The sequence below is a fragment of the Schistocerca serialis genome, chromosome 2, assembly GCF_023864345.2.
Source record: "Schistocerca serialis cubense isolate TAMUIC-IGC-003099 chromosome 2, iqSchSeri2.2, whole genome shotgun sequence".
NCBI classification, from domain to species: Eukaryota; Metazoa; Arthropoda; class Insecta; order Orthoptera; family Acrididae; genus Schistocerca; species Schistocerca serialis.
This window is the reverse complement of record NC_064639.1, coordinates 979,557,765-979,573,567: the sequence shown is the minus strand read 5'-3', so window position 1 is coordinate 979,573,567 and position 15,803 is coordinate 979,557,765. Positions and strand designations below refer to the sequence as shown.

Sequence of the window (15,803 nt, the reverse complement as noted above, 5' to 3'; positions counted from 1 at the left end):
ACACGTTATTAATCAATAAATGATGCAACCGAGACATTCTTCTATTTGGAAGATAAATTAATCATCGGCAGTGTAGTTTCCCACGTTATCTAAATCAGTCTGACAATGCTCAGAGAGTATTTCAACTTCATACCTGTAGAAATATTTTAATCTGAAGTGAAAAGTGCCGATTTTCTTGATGGTTGTTCGATAACTATCGTAACAGGTAAACATTTGAGAGTTCAAGACCATAAGAAAAGCTGAGTGCTGATGGGAGTTATGGTATAGTAACAACACTTGCTGCTGTCTCCTTTATCGTTTATCTTATACTGCGACCGCGAAGCATCTGAATTGTTTGCAACAAATGCCAACTGCGTTGGACATACCTATGGGAGCAGTCCGTAGTGCACATCTTCTTTGGGCTGCGAGGTGCATCATTGTGGACTCCTGCAGATTGTCAGTATGTTTTTGTTAGGACTAAATTAATAGCATATTTTAATGGACTTAACATAAAGGCACTGTATGTTCTCACCAGTGTAGACATTCGACAGACATGTTTGGTGAAGCAGCTGATAAAATTTAAGCAAAATTGCGTTTATGACCACCCACTGATTTGAATGGGAACATGCAGTACCTCTGTAGCCTTGTTCATGGGCTCCAGTGGTTCAAGTCACCATCTGGTCATCGTGATTTAGATTTACTATGCCTTCCCTAAACGGGTTAAGGTAAATGCAGGGATGCTTCCTCTGAAAGGACACCGCCATCTCCAATGACATGACCTCGTTGTCTAAGCGACTTTAAAGGCTAATCTTCATACCTTTCTTTTTTCGTTGACTTCTGAACCTTGTCCACTGAATATGGCGAATAACACACGTCAAAACGATCCTTCTTGAGACAGTATAAATGTTACGAGTTACATCCACCATTTAGCCACCTGCTTTATCATTAGCCAAATATCACAAATATTGGATTTTTTTCCATTTCGTGCATGGTTTTGTAACCTCCCCCTCACTTATCGACCTTAATGACAGTGAAAAATTAAACCGCGTGTACCTAATGGAAATTTGGGAAAAGCAATCGTCACCGAAGTTAACCTGTCGGTAAAGAGGGAGGAAAGGGTTACATCTAAATGAAAGGAAAAATGCAAATGAAACTGGTGGAAATTAATTTTGAAAAAGGGTAAAGTTAATAAAGAAAGTAAATGTGCGGTCGTTACATTAACAATTAACTGGCGTTAATTAGGTATTTGAGATCTGGGGAAAATTACGGTTGTCAGTCCTATGGACAACTACTATAATAACTGAAAAAGAAAGGTTATTGCACATATAATTAGCAATAAAAGCGTGGCAACTGAAGGTTGACCCGTGTCGTGTGAAAACTGAATGTTTGTCAGAAGTAATAAATTTCGCTACACTCTGACTTAATTTAGCAAAAGAATTAATAAAACCGGAAAACTGAAATTTAATTTTATGACTGAAATTAAAAGTGAACTTTGTTTCTGAAGCACTACGAAATTCAATAAAATAAGGTTAGTCTTGGGCTACGTCAACAATCATTTCAAAAACTACTTGAATCTACGCAATTTAGAAATAAGAGATTTAACTTTGATCTTGAATTAAATGATTCTGAACAATTAACAATAGTAAAATTTGGTACGCACCAAGCTGAGCTGCAGTCACAGGTAAGCTAAAATATGGTAACAAAACTCGCAGTCTTAATTTGTGCTTGTGTATTGTAAATATTGTAGCCAGCTTTGAATACCTTAACTGAACTTTGAAATTAAAGCAGTGAAACAGAATGATATTACTTTAATGCTGGCGTTTGAGTTTCAACGACACTCGGGTTCATTTCGGAAAGGGAAGGGACCCTGCTTGGTAATGCAATTGGGACAATGAACAACGAAGGTTCATGCTAAGTTGCTGTAATTTTGTGAGGCAAATGGGACAATTTTAAAAGCTGAGGTCTGCCATACATTTCTAAAACTTTACTTGCTTCCAGTCTTCCTTGATGGTTGTTTGAAGGTTTGAAGTCCTCGGTCGAGGAGGTGGCGACAGTCACTCATTGTCGGCCGTCGCTGTTGCAGAAGCTGGATGTTGGCGCGCCTTCTTCTCGACACTGTCACCAGGCGAAACGGGCTCTTGATGTGCGGCAGCTAATGCTTCCCGTCCGCGACACCGTGTCAGAAACAATCATAGCAAGTCGAGCGCAGTTACATGCTGCCAAACCCCAAAACCGCGGCAACTCGCGGGAGCGTCACTCAACACACTTGCTCCATCGCCCTACTCCAGCCAGACTCCCCCTGCCCGCGCTCCACGCGGCATAGTTAACACTACCAAAGATCCTAAACACTTTGGTTCTCCACACGACCTATCGATGTGATCGTTCGATAGCATAGTTTTCGCTAGGCCAGACCCAGCGTAAAAATACAAATAATATTTACAAAACAAACCAATTATACATCGACATTTCCGGCGTCACAGTTTCCTACTGCTTAAACAACAGTACCTTCAAATGCGCAACAATCAATATATCACCACAACAAAATTACTAGAACCTCAAATAATAGAATGACAACTTATAAGCACATTTAATACAAGGGCTATTCGGAAAGTAAGGTCCATTCTGGCGCGAAATGGTAACGACAGTGAAAATTCGATTAAGCTCTGCACAGATGTGTTGGGCAGTGTCTCTAGTATGCCCGTCGATCGGGTCACGTCGCTCTGTTCAGTTCTGAGGATAGTGTCTCCCTCCAAGTATGGGTGTTTCCGTGAGATTTTGCTTGGTTTCATGCAGACCACATAACGTTAACTATCATGTATTTCCTTGTTCCACCACAAAGCCCGGACGTGGCTCCCTCTGATTTTCGTCTCTGCTCACATGAACCGCTGACTGTGAAGGCAACATTTTGGCACAGACAACGAGCTATATCTACATCTACATCTACATATGTACTCCACTAGCCACCAAGCGATGTGTGGCGGAGGGCGCAATTTGCGCCCAAGTCATATTGCCCCCCCTCCCCTCCCCACCTCCCGTCTGTTCCACTCGCGGATCGCGCGAGGAAAAAACGATTGTCTGAACGCCTCAGTACGAGCTCTAATTTCCCTTATCTTTGAATGGTGATCATTGCGCGATTTGAAAGTTGGTGGTAATAATATATGCTCTACATCCTCGGCGAAGTTCGTATTTCGGAATTTAGTGAGCAGCCTCTTCCGTTTAGCGCATCGTCTATCTGCAAGTCTGTCTCACTTCAAACTTTCTATGAGATTTGTAACGTTCTCGCGATGGCTAAATGTACCAGTCACGAATCTTGCCGCTCTTCTTTGGACCGTCTCAGTCTCTTGAATCAGACCCATCTGGTAAGGATCCCATACAGACGAACAATACTCTAACACTGGACGACTAACGTATTGTAAGCTATTTCCTTTCTTGAAGGTCTGCATCGCTTCAGGATTCTACCAATAAAGCGCAATCTAGAGTTCGCCTTGCCCGTTACTTGCCCAATGTGATCATTCCATTTGAGATCATTTCGAATAGTCACACCCAGATAATTGACGGATGTTACCGCTTCCAAGGATTGGGCATTTATTATGTACTCGTACATTAATGAGGATTTTCGTCTTGTTATACGCAGTTGGTCACACTTACTAATATTGAGAGAGAACTGCCAGTCATTACACCACGCATTTATTTTCTGCAAATCCTCATTGATTCGTTCACAACTTTCGTGTGATACTACTTTCCTGTGGACTACAGCATCAGCGGCAAAGTTTAATGCCACTGTCAATACCATCAACCAGATCGTTTATGTAAATCGTAAAAAGCAGTGCACGTATTAAGCTGCCATGGGGCACACCTGAAGTTACGCTTGTTTTGTTAACAGATCGTTCATGTAAATCGTAAAAAGCAGTGGAGCTATTACACTGCCCTGGGCCACAGATGAAGTTACGCTTGTTTCTGTTGAAGTCACCCCATTCAGGACGACATACTGCTCTCTGTCTGTTGGAAAACTTTCTATCCAACTGCATATGTTATGGGATAGACCGTAAGCGCGCACTTTTTGGAGCAAGCGACCGTGCGGAACTGAGTCGAACGTCTTTCGAAAGTCGATAAATATGGCGTCAACCTGGGAGCCGGAATCTAGAGCCTGTTGTATATCATGCACAAAGAGGGCCAGCTGTGTCTCGCATGACCGCTGTTTCCCAAAACCGCGCTAGTTTCTGCTGATGAGCTTCTCAGAGTCTAGAAAGGTCATAATGTCTGAACACAAAATATGTTCCATGATTCTACAAGAAATCTATGTCAGTGAAATTAGCCGGTAACTATGTGCATCCGATTTTCTACCTTTTTTATAGATTGCAGTGACCTGGGCCTTCTTCCAGTCCCGTGGAACTTTCCGCTGTTCCAATGACCTCTGACCAATGTAAAGAATTGGCGAAAACCACAGGCGCTATTGGAAAGTTGGTGCTACGCTACGACAGATGTCTAAATCGGGGCGCCTACTATGCAGAGAAGTAGCTGGGAGGTGTGACTAACTGTTGCAAATAAAACATTTTTGATTTTCACATTGGTTTCCATTACACAACGAATCAGACTTTAGTTTTCGAATACCCCTCGCAGCAACTACGTGACAACACGGCAAACGAAAGCGCCACGAAGTTATGCACCAAACTATTTTATTTTTTTAGGTAAAACTTGTCAGCAGTGATAGATTACGTAGATCATAACTCCACCCGCCATATGGGGCCACTGAATTGGCAATCGTCACACCGCTGTACTTACTGGTCGGCCATCGTAGAAGATATTTAGCAGTGAAAAACGAACCACAATAATAAATAATTGTACGCTTATGAATGCGAATGCTGCAACGTGTAGATCAGAAGCAGGAGGCGCGAAACGTCACGACCACCTGTGCTGGACGGGTGCTGGCCGATGCCCGGCGTCTGCTGCATCTGAACCAGCAATCATTCTGATCACGACACGCAGCCGCGAGCTCTTTTGCGGAACTGTTTCTGGATGGATTTACTGTTACTGGCTGGTTAGAAAGGGAAGCAAAATATCTTTGTGGTCCCACCGGAGTGATACTTTTAGCAGACGAAATGTGGTTTAAGAGATGAAGGAAGTAACAGTTTCGAACTATCGACTAATTTCAATATGATCGTCCCTTCCCATCGACACGTCTGTGTGTCTCGGTATCATTTTAGTGGGTTGGAGTTGTCTAGTGGGGTTTTTTTTTTTTTTTTTTTTCTGTATTGTAATTTGGACACCCCATACAAGGTGGGCTGGCAGCGGAACAGTGTACTCCGCTCTTCAGCCATAAGCAGTACAATAAAAAAGAAGAAAGGGAGACAGACAAGTAACAGAATGGCGGTTTAAAAAACAGGAGATACAATAGTTAAAAAACATGAAGCCGTTCACACTTGACGAAACAAACAAGAAAAACCGTCGGCACTGGGCACAAACACTGACGAGGTAGATGACACACGTGAACGAAGGAGCGTGGACGGCGAAAAACACTGAGGCACAGACACGACGGCACAGACACTAAAACGAGGGCGATGATCTCCGGCGCGCGAAAGTTCACGAGGCGTGTGCGAGTCCGGGGACCTGCCAAGAGAGGAGGAGGAGGAGGAGGAGGGGGAGTGGGAAAGTGAGAGGGGAGAGCAGGGACGCCACGAGCAGGGGAAAGAGGGGGGAGAGAGGAAGGGGGAGGGGAAGCCCGGAAGAAGAGGGGTGGAGGGAGGGAATGGGGGAAAAGGAAAGAGAAGGGAAGGGAAGAGAAAGGAGGGAGGGTGCCGAAGGGAAAGGACACGAGGAGGGAGGGGGGGCAGGGTCAAAGTTGATAGGAGGGGTAGATGGAGGGGACGAGGACATCATCAGGGAGAGGGAGCCGGCGGAAGCCACCTTGGGAGAGGGCATGGAGGGTGGAGAGATGGAGACCGGGTGGGACGTGCGAATACAGGCGCGGCAGCGGGCGGGGGTGGGAGAGGAGTGGGGAAACGAGCGGGTGAGGAGGATCAAGTTTACGTGAGGTGTACAGGATACGAATCCTTTCAAGGAAAAGGAGGAGGTGGGGGAAGGGGATGAGATCATACAGGATCCGCGTGGGGGAGGGGAGACGGATGCGATAGGCAAGGCGGAGAGCATGGCATTCAAGGATTTGGAGGGATTTATAGAAGGTAGGGGGGGCGGAGATCCAGGCTGGATGGGCGTAACAAAGGATAGGGCGGATGAGGGATTTATAGGTGTGGAGGATTGTGGAGGGGTCCAGACCCCACGTGCGGCCGGAAAGGAGCTTGAGGAGACGGAGTCGGGAACGTGCCTTGGCTTGGATTGTCTGGAGATGGGGAGTCCAGGAGAGGCGACGGTCGAGGGTGACGCCAAGGTACTTAAGGGTGGGAGTGAGGGCGATAGGACGGCCATAGACGGTGAGATAGAAATCAAGGAGGCGGAAGGAAGGGGTGGTTTTGCCTACAATGATCGCCTGGGTTTTGGAGGGATTGACCTTGAGCAACCACTGGTTGCACCAAGCGGTGAACCCGTCAAGATGGGATTGGAGAAGGCGTTGGGAGCGTTGCAGGGTGGGGGCAAGGGCGAGGAAGGCGGTGTCATCGGCAAACTGGAGGAGGTGGACGGGGGGCGACGGCGGCGGCATGTCCGCCGTGTACAAAAGGTACAGAAGGGGGGAGAGGACGGAGCCTTGGGGCACACCGGCGGAGGGGAAAAAGGTGTAGGAATCGGTGTTATGGATGGTGACATAGGAAGGACGGCGGGAGAGAAAGGAACCGATCAGACGGACGTAGTTAAGGGGAAGGGCAAAGGTTTGGAGCTTGAAGAGGAGACCGGAATGCCAGACGCGGTCATAAGCGCGTTCGAGGTCAAGTGAGAGGAAGATGGCGGAGCGACGGGAATTAAGCTGTTCGGAAAGGAGATGAGTGAGGTGAAGGAGAAGATCGTCGGAAGAGAAGGATGGCCGAAAGCCACACTGGGTGACGGGAAGGAGGCGGTGCTGGCGGAGATGCTGGTGGATGCGGCGGGTGAGAATAGATTCTAGGACCTTGCTGAAGACCGAGGTAAGGCTGATGGGACGGTAGGAGGAGACTGCGGACGGCGGTTTGCCAGGTTTTAGGAACATGAGGATACGGGAGGTTTTCCACAGGTCGGGGTAGTAACCGGTGGACAGGACTACATTGTAGAGCCTGGCCAGGGTGGAGAGGAAAGAGACAGGAGCTTCACGAAGGTGACGGTAGGTGGCACGATCGTGACCAGGAGCGGTGTTGCGTTTTGTGCGGAGTGTATCAATGAGATCCCGTGTAGTGATAGGGGCATTGAGTTCCGTGTGTGTAATGTTGTCCAAGTACTGGAAGCCAGGAGCGAGGGGAGGGGAAGAGGTGTCAGTTCGATCGCAGACATCTGGGAAGAGGGAGTAATCGAACTGGGGATCATCGGGGACGGAAAATACATCGGAGAGGTAGGAGGCAAAGTGATTGGCCTTACTAAGGGAGTCAGGGAAAGGGTGATCATCATGGAGAAGAGGATAATAGGGGGAGGGTTTAGTTCCGGTAAGGCGACGGAAGGCCGACCAGAACTTGGACGAGTTGATTGGTAGGGTTGCATTTAAAAGGGTGCATGTCTGTCGCCAGTCCCGGCGTTTCTTAGCCGCGAGCAAATTACGAACGTGTCGCTGGAGTTGCCGGTGGCGTCGTAGTGTGTCCGGGTCACGCGTGCGGAGGAAGGCACGGTAGAGACGACGGGATTCACGGAGGAGGAGAACGGCCTGTGGGGGTAAGGGAGGACGGTGGGGTTGGATGGCGACAGTAGGAACGTGGGCCTCCACGGCCTCAGACAAGGTCCGCTGGAGAAAGGAGGCGGCATGGGTGACATCGTCAGGGTGGTGGTAGGTGAGAGGGTGGCTATCGACCTGGGTGGAAAGGGTATCCCAGTAGGCATTCCAGTCGGCTCGGGAATAGTCGTGGACATACTTAGGGGGAGGGTCAGTACGAGGGTCGGGGCGAGGGCGACGACCGTCTGAAACGGTGAGGAGGACAGGGAGATGGTCGCTACCAATAGGCTCCAGGACATCCACCGTGATGGGGCCAAGGAGGTTGGGGGAGGAGAGGATAACAGCAGGAGTGGAGTTGGATTCAGGACGGGTATGCCGGGGGATGGGGACGAGGTCACCTTGAAGGGTGGAGAGGAACCGATGCCATCGCCGTAACTGGGCAGCGGAACGACTATGGATGTTGAGGTCGGCGGCGATCACGTAGGAGGAAAAGGTACGATCGACGTGGGAGAGGAAGTCTAAGGGAATAGGAGCGTTGGGGCGGACATAGATGGTGGCGCAGGTAACGGTAAGGCCGGGGAAGAAGAGACTAAGGATCAGGTGTTCGGTGGGGTCGGGAAGGAGAGGTTGGAGCCGAACGGGGATCTGGCGGTGGTGACCAATGGCAACTCCGCCACGCGCAATCGGGAGGGGATTATCGGAGCGGTGGAGGAGGTAGGGCGAAGTGTGGACTGTGTGTTGGGGTTGCAGGAAGGTTTCATTGAGGAGGAAGGCATCCACGCGGTGGGTGGCAAGGGTGTGCAGGAACAGGTTTTTGTTGGCAGGAAGGGAGCGTATGTTGTTGAAAAGGATACGTTGCTGTCGCGCCATGACTGGGATTTAAACGAGGGTGTCAAGACGGGAGAAGGTGAAATGGGCCTGGTTGTTGGAGTAGGTGGCGTACATCTTGAGTTGGAAGATGGAACGGGCAGCAAGGGAGATCTGCTGGAGGGTGTGAGGGCGCTGAAAGGGATGAACATTCTGGAGGACGATGGTGAGGAACCTGATGATGTCCTCAGCGGTGGGTGGGGGACGAAGGGAATTGCCAGGGGGGTGGGGGCGTCCAGAGGACGGACAGGTACGGTGAGTTCAGGAGTGGTTGGAGGGGGTCGGGCTTTACACTTTTGGGAGTAGGTGGGATGAGGGAGATTGCAGGTATTACAGGAGGGAGGGGATTGGAGGTTAGGGCACTGCCGGAGGAAGTGCGCCTGCCGACAATGCGGGCAGGTGGGGGCCTCGCGGCACTCAGCTGTGGGGTGTGCATTATAGCGCAGACACCTCTGGCAGCGCAGGGATTGAGGAGGGGAACGGGAAGGGTCGACCTTGTACCGCTGGTGGAAGAGGAGGGCACCCTCCTTCAGGAGACGGTCAATGGAGGGGGCGTCCTCAGAGAAAACCCGCATAAGGCGGGTGGGGCCGGCCGAGTTGAAAATGCGGCGGACCGCCCGCACCTCCAGCGTGGGATGGGCCTGGAGCTCCGCCAACACCTCCTCCTCCGTGATCGACGGACTGAGCCGCGTGATCACGGCGGTGAGGGTCGGCGGGCGACGCGGGGGTTGGGGTTGGCGGGTAGGAGATGGAGAAGGAGCAGGGGTAAGGGAGGCGTTGGGACCAAAACGGGTGATGGGGAGACGGGAGAGGATGTCAGTATCGAGGGTTGGGCTGGGGGAGGAGATGAGAACAGAATCTCGGCAAGGAGTGAGGAGGGAGATGGGGGCACCAGGACAATGCTGGCGAACGAAGAGGGTGAGGTTCCGGGCTTCAAGGAGAGAGGGATCAGGACGGGAGAGGAGGTAGCGGTAGGAGGAAGGGAGAGAGGAGGAGGATGAGGGGGCAGGGACAGGCGGGGAGACTTCCATGGCATCAAGGGTGGGGGAAGGAGGACGAGGTGCAGCCTTTTTGGAAGCAGAGGAAGCAGGGGTGCCACCGGGGCGCTTGACGGCGGTGGAGGAGGTGTGGGGGATGGGAACAACGGGAATGTGGCGGGGAGGGGCAGGTCCTGGGGCCGGAGTCGGCGCCGGAGATGGTGACGGTGACGGTGAAGGCGACGATGACGATGACGGCGGCAGAGGCGGCGGTGATGGCGAAGGTGACGGGGAGAGCTGGGCGTGGGCAGTGGCCCGACGGGCCACCACCCGAGCTGGAGCTGCAGTGACAGGCTGGGGGAGTGGGGGGAAGGGATCAGAACGAGAGGAGCGGGAGGAAGAAGCGGGAGAGGGGGCGACAAAGATAGAGGGTGAAGGGACAGTGAGGAGAGGTGGAATGGAAGGAGGGAGGTGGGACTGGGCACACCAAGTTATAGTGGTGGAGGCGGCGGAAGGGGAGGTATAGACAATGGCGGTGGTGGTAGTAGTGACAGTGGTGGTGGGGGCGGACATGACGGGAGAGAGAAACAAGAACGAACAGAACGAAGAGGAGAGGACAGAAACCGGGGACAGACGAAGACGAAGACGGATGAAGACGAAGACGGCCGTAGACCAGGGTCAGGACGGCGGCGATGGTGGCGACCAGGCGGCACCGGATGGCGGCGGCGGCGGCGGCGGCGGCGGCGGCGGCGAGCACCGGCAGGCGGCGGGCACCGGCGAGCACCGGCAGGCGGCGACCAGGCGGGGGCGGCGAGCCCCGGCAGGCGGCGACGGGCGACGAGCCCCGACAGGCGGCGGCGGCGGCGGCGGCGGCGGCAAGGACCGGAAGGCGGCGACCAAGCGGCGGCGGCGGCAAACAGACGACACGGCAAGGATCTTCCACGTCGAAGGCGCACCCTGAGAGTAGCCCAGGCAGTGAAACTCTTCGATGAAGAAGAGAGGGAATCCAACCCTCGAATCTCTAGTGGGTTGGGTCTTGAACATTATCTGAAGACCTCGTGATTGATTCTCACCTGAGCAGCAAATTTTTACACGCCCCAAAAGACGCTCCGTTCCTATGGAAAAGCCAAGTGAAGAACGCAGGGCTCGACTGTTGTTCGGAATCCCATTTAACGCTTTGTGACGATGTGGTTTTATTTGAAGCCACCCATGATATTTTGATTTTGTGGCAAGAGCACAGAGGCTGCATTCGTAACCACGCTTCTGGACATAGATGGTGCTGCCATCTAGCGATGAAAATTTGAACTACGTCAATATTTCTCACATGGTTGCAGTTAGCGATTCAAGTGTAAGTGCCATTATTGTTTGTGATGTGCTGGTTCTCTTTTTCTTGATTTGTGGTTGAATTTGTCTTTGAAATGTAAGTTTCACACATGGAACAAATTCATAATACTTTCTTATATAAGTACATGCTATATGTATTGCAACAATAATGAAAATCATGTACTTTTCCCATATTTACTCTAGTGGTTTCGTTAGAAACCACTGCGGCTGCAGGGGGAGTATTAGAAGCTCATCTTTTTTTTTTTATTTCAGTTTCGCGAAATGTTTTCTCGCAAATTAAAGAATGAGGAAGTTCTGGCGTGTCTTTTAGAAGAAATTCCTTCTGATGTGGACTCAGACTGACAGTACCAGTGATAATGAAAGTGATATTGTGGCTGAAGACATTGATCTTGATTCACAAGTGCCAAGACCAGTGACATCTAATGTTGTTTCTGAAAGTGAAAGTGATAATCGTTCTGAGAATGACAGTGATTACAGTTTCACTTCTGAAGATAACATGCCACTAGTAAGGTCCGTGAATTTTACATGGGCAAGGGATGACAGTACAATGTATTCTGTCGATTTTTTAGAGGAAGTTGGTGTCAAAGGAAAACTGAAAACTGAAGGTGAAGGTATTCTGCCAGTTGACTTCTTTTTATATATATTTGCGGACAATATGTTGGAACACACAGTTCCAGACTTATCTTTATGCGACTCAGAAAGGTAAGAATTACAGACCTCTTGAAAAAGATCAACTCAAGGTGTTTTCGGTTATAAATATTCTAATTTGTATCAAACAACCTTGCACATATCACGATTGATGGTCATCACACAACGAACTCAGAGATCATTACATCATCGCGAAGAGGAGAAAGTGACTGGTCAGTTCGCTGCGATGGGATTGCATGCATGAAATGGAAAGATAAAAGTGTTGTTACGTTACTATCAACCTGTAACTTTGAAAGGAGTCGGTAGGAAAGAAAACGATGGCACAATTACAAAAATACCTCGCCCACCGATAGTGAAATCTTATAATTCGAACATGGGATGTGTAGATAAAGCAGACATGATGAATACTTTCTTTGCAATTGACAGATAATCTAGACGCTGGTGGCTCGGACTGTTTTGGTATATGACTGATATTTCTATTGGAAATGCATTTATATTGTTTCGACTAACCAAGCCAAATGAAAAGAAAAAGCTAAAGGAATTTCGGCGGTGTATTGTAGCTGGCCTTGTAGGATCCAGTGTTTTCAAAGACAGTCCTGGCCGCCCAAGCGCGTCATCTGAACCATGCGCCAAAAAGTGTAAAACTGTTGTTCCATTGGAAAAACGCACAACAGAATCAAAACATCTGCCAGTACAAGGCACATCGAGGCAATGTGTACACTCCAGCACAAAAGGTAATCCACATAGAAGCAGATGTACATGTTCTTCCTGCCAAGTTGCGTTGTGTTTATCAGCAGAAAGGAACTGTTTTGTGCCCTATCACGGAAAGTAATGAAGTTTATGGTGGTGGTCTCATTTGAAACTGTTGTGGTTGGCAGGAGAGCCAACACCGTGTTACTAGAGGAGGCCGAAATGCACGCGTTTTAGCTCACGCAGGCTGGCGTGAGGTCTGGAACAGGACAAGGAAATTAGAATTTAGAAAAACGGACGTAGCTGGTGGAATACTTAACTTTAATCCATTAATGATGAACGACGGTTTTGACGGTACATGATTTGCAATATCAATAGTAACTGATAAGGCGCCTTGCTAGGTCGTAGCAAATGACGTAGCTGAAGGCTATGCTAAACTATCGTCTCGGCAAATGAGAACGTAAATAGTCAGTGAACCATCGCTACCAAAGTCGGCTGTACAACTGGGGCGAGTGCTAGGAAGTCTCTCTAGACCTGCCGTGTGGCGGCGCTCGGTCTGCAATCACTGATAGTGGCGACACGCGGGTCCGACGTATACTACCGGACCGCGGCCGATTTAAAGGCTACCACCTAGCAAGTGTGGTGTCTGGCGGTGACACCACAGAAACCACACTGTACCTGCTGAAATACTGCACGAAAAATTATTTTTCACATTTTCCCATAATATTGTATGAGTTATATCCTAATAAAACAAAAAAGTTTAAAATGGTTTTATTTATCTTGCATCTGAAAGGGTTAAAGATGTTGTCTTCCAGTTTAGATTACACCATTACCGAGGCGGATATCGCTGAAAATGAAAACTTCTACACATGAAAATTAGTCTTAAAAAAAAAGATCCGTTTGCAAACAGATCGGTTCGTGAAATTCGTTTTGTGTTGTAAAACTGTCTGTTTCTTTTCTTAGCATCCAGATTCTTTCATGGTTACAGAACAAGACAATGAATGACCTCATTAATTCATCATAGAATTTGTGACCCTTCAGTATTATTAAAATTACGTACGCTTTTTTTCGTTATGGTGGCAAAATCATAGTGAGAAGTGTACAGAAATACAGCCAAAAAGGATAAAAGCTTAACAAAATCCATTGAGGGTTGTGTTTGTTGATCAGTGCTGTGCCAGATGGTCAGAGTAAATACAGTAAGTAAGCTTATCTTTCTAGCAAAACTTGGTGCTTCGAGTTATCTTTTCAAATAACTGCATGTGTCAGTAGTAGGAACCAATACCCTATCACATGATTATCATTAAACTGTACTTCTCTATAAAGACAAGTCGTTCCTCAACGTTGTTATAAAATGTCTCGAAAAGTACTTGACCAATTTACTTCAAATTTTTATGTGATACGCTAACGAACAATCAACGGACATAGGCTATATTTTTAAGGGAAATAGGCTATATCTTTAACATGTATCTTATATAAATATCTATGTAATATATAAAATATAATAGTTGTTTCCAAAAATGTCGAATAGTTCTAAACTGATTTACTTCAAATTTTACACGATACTCTTATGAACATTTGGACAGATACAGGCTATATTTGTTTTAATTTATATACCACTATGTATGTAGTAGATAAAGAGAGAACTAATAGATAAAGAGGAAACTTTGTCACTAAAAAAATCCCGAATAGTTCTTGACCCATTTGCGTCAAATTTTTATGTGATCCCCTAATAAATTTTTGGACAGACATAGGCTACATATTCTTCACATCTATAATTTATACCAATGTATGCAGTACATAAGAGGAAAGATTTCTTGACTGATTAATGCTACATGTTCTTTATATTTATAACTTTTAGCAACGTATGTAATAAGGGCAAAGATTTCTTGATATATTCCTCATATTTATAATTTATAGCTGTGTATGTTATATATAAGAAGGAAGAGTTCTTGACTGATATAGGCTACATATTCTTCATATTTATAAATTATAACGATTTTTGTAATACATAAGAGGGCAGAGTTCTTGACTGATTTAGTTCAAATTTATCATAATACTCTATTAGCGTTTACATATTTTTTATATTTATAATTAATATAAATGTATGTAGTCCATACGGAGGAAGAGTTCTTGATCGATATAGTTTTGTAATATATAAGGGGGGAGAGTTCTTGACCGATTTAGTTCAAATTTATCACGATATTCTACTGAAGTTTGGAATATTTTTCATATTTATAACAGAGTATGTAATGTATGAGGAAGAGTTCTTCATTGATCAAATTTTTCACGAAACTCTACTAAATCTTTAGACGATGCCGTACTCTTTACATATTCTTTCTATTTATAATTTACAACAATGTCTGTAATGTATGTGGGAAGAGTTCTTGACCAATTTAGTTGTAATTTTTCACAATTCTCTATTAAATCTTTAGATGGACAGATGTGAAAATTACCAAACAATCAGTTTAATAAGTCACGGATGCAAAATACTAACGCGAATTCTTTACAGACGAATGGAAAAACTGGTAGAAGCCAACCTCCAGGAAGATCAGTTTGGATTCCATAGAAATATTGGAACACGTGAGGCAATACTGACCCTACGACTTATCTTAGAAGCTAGATTAAGGAAAGGCAAACCTACGTTTCTAGCATTTGTAGACTTAGGTTTTGACAATGTTGACTAGAATACTCTCTTTCAAATTCTGAAGATGGCAGGGGTAAAATACAGGGAGCGAAAGGCTATTTACAATTTGTACAGAAACCAGATGGCAGTTGTAAGAGTCGAGGGACACGAAAGGGAAGCAGTGGTTGGGAAGGAAGTGAGACAGGGTTGTAGCCTCTCCCCGATGTTATTCAATCTGTATATTGAGCAAGCAGTAAAGGAAACAAAAGAAAAATTCGGAGTAGGAATTAAAATCCATAGAGAAGAAATAAAAACTTTGAGGTTCGCCGATGACATTGTCATTCAGTCAGAGACAGCAAAGGACTTGGAAGAGCAGTTGAAAGGAATGGACAATGTCTTGAAAGGAGGACATAAGATGAACATCAACAAAAGCAAAACGAGGATAATGGAATGTAGTCGAATTAAATCGGGTGATGCCGAGGGTATTAGATTAGGAAATGAGACGCTTAAAGTAGTAAATGAGTTTTACTGTTTGGAGAGCAAACTAACTGACTATGGTCGAAGTAGAAATGGTTCAAATGGCTCTGAGCACTATGGGACTTAACATCTAAGATCATCAGTCCCCTAGAACTTAGAACTACTTATACCTAACTAACCTAAGGACATCACACACATCTAGCCCGAGGCAGGATTCTAACCTCCGACCGTAGCGGTCGCGCGGTTCCAGACGGAAGTGCCTAGAACCGCTCGGCCACACCAGCCGGCCGTCGAAGTAGAGAGGATACAAAATGTAGACTCGCAGTGACTAGGAAAGCGTTTCTGAAGAAGAGAAATTTGTTAACATCGAGTATAGATTTAAGTGTCAGGAAGTCGTTTCTGAAAGTATTTGTAT

The 15,803-nt window shown here is 47.0% G+C and overlaps 1 protein-coding gene across 1 annotated transcript in view; it reads left to right on the top strand.

Annotated features, from left to right (window-relative positions):
* Positions 1–11,275: 11,275 nt before the first annotated feature.
* The window catches only part of LOC126456568 (piggyBac transposable element-derived protein 4-like), a 46,503-nt gene continuing 41,975 nt past the window's right edge, over positions 11,276–15,803 (top strand). Inside the window, exon 1 of the mRNA XM_050092313.1 lies at positions 11,276–11,460. Coding sequence (XP_049948270.1) covers positions 11,276–11,460 — 185 coding nt within the window. The remainder of the gene's footprint in view (positions 11,461–15,803) is intronic.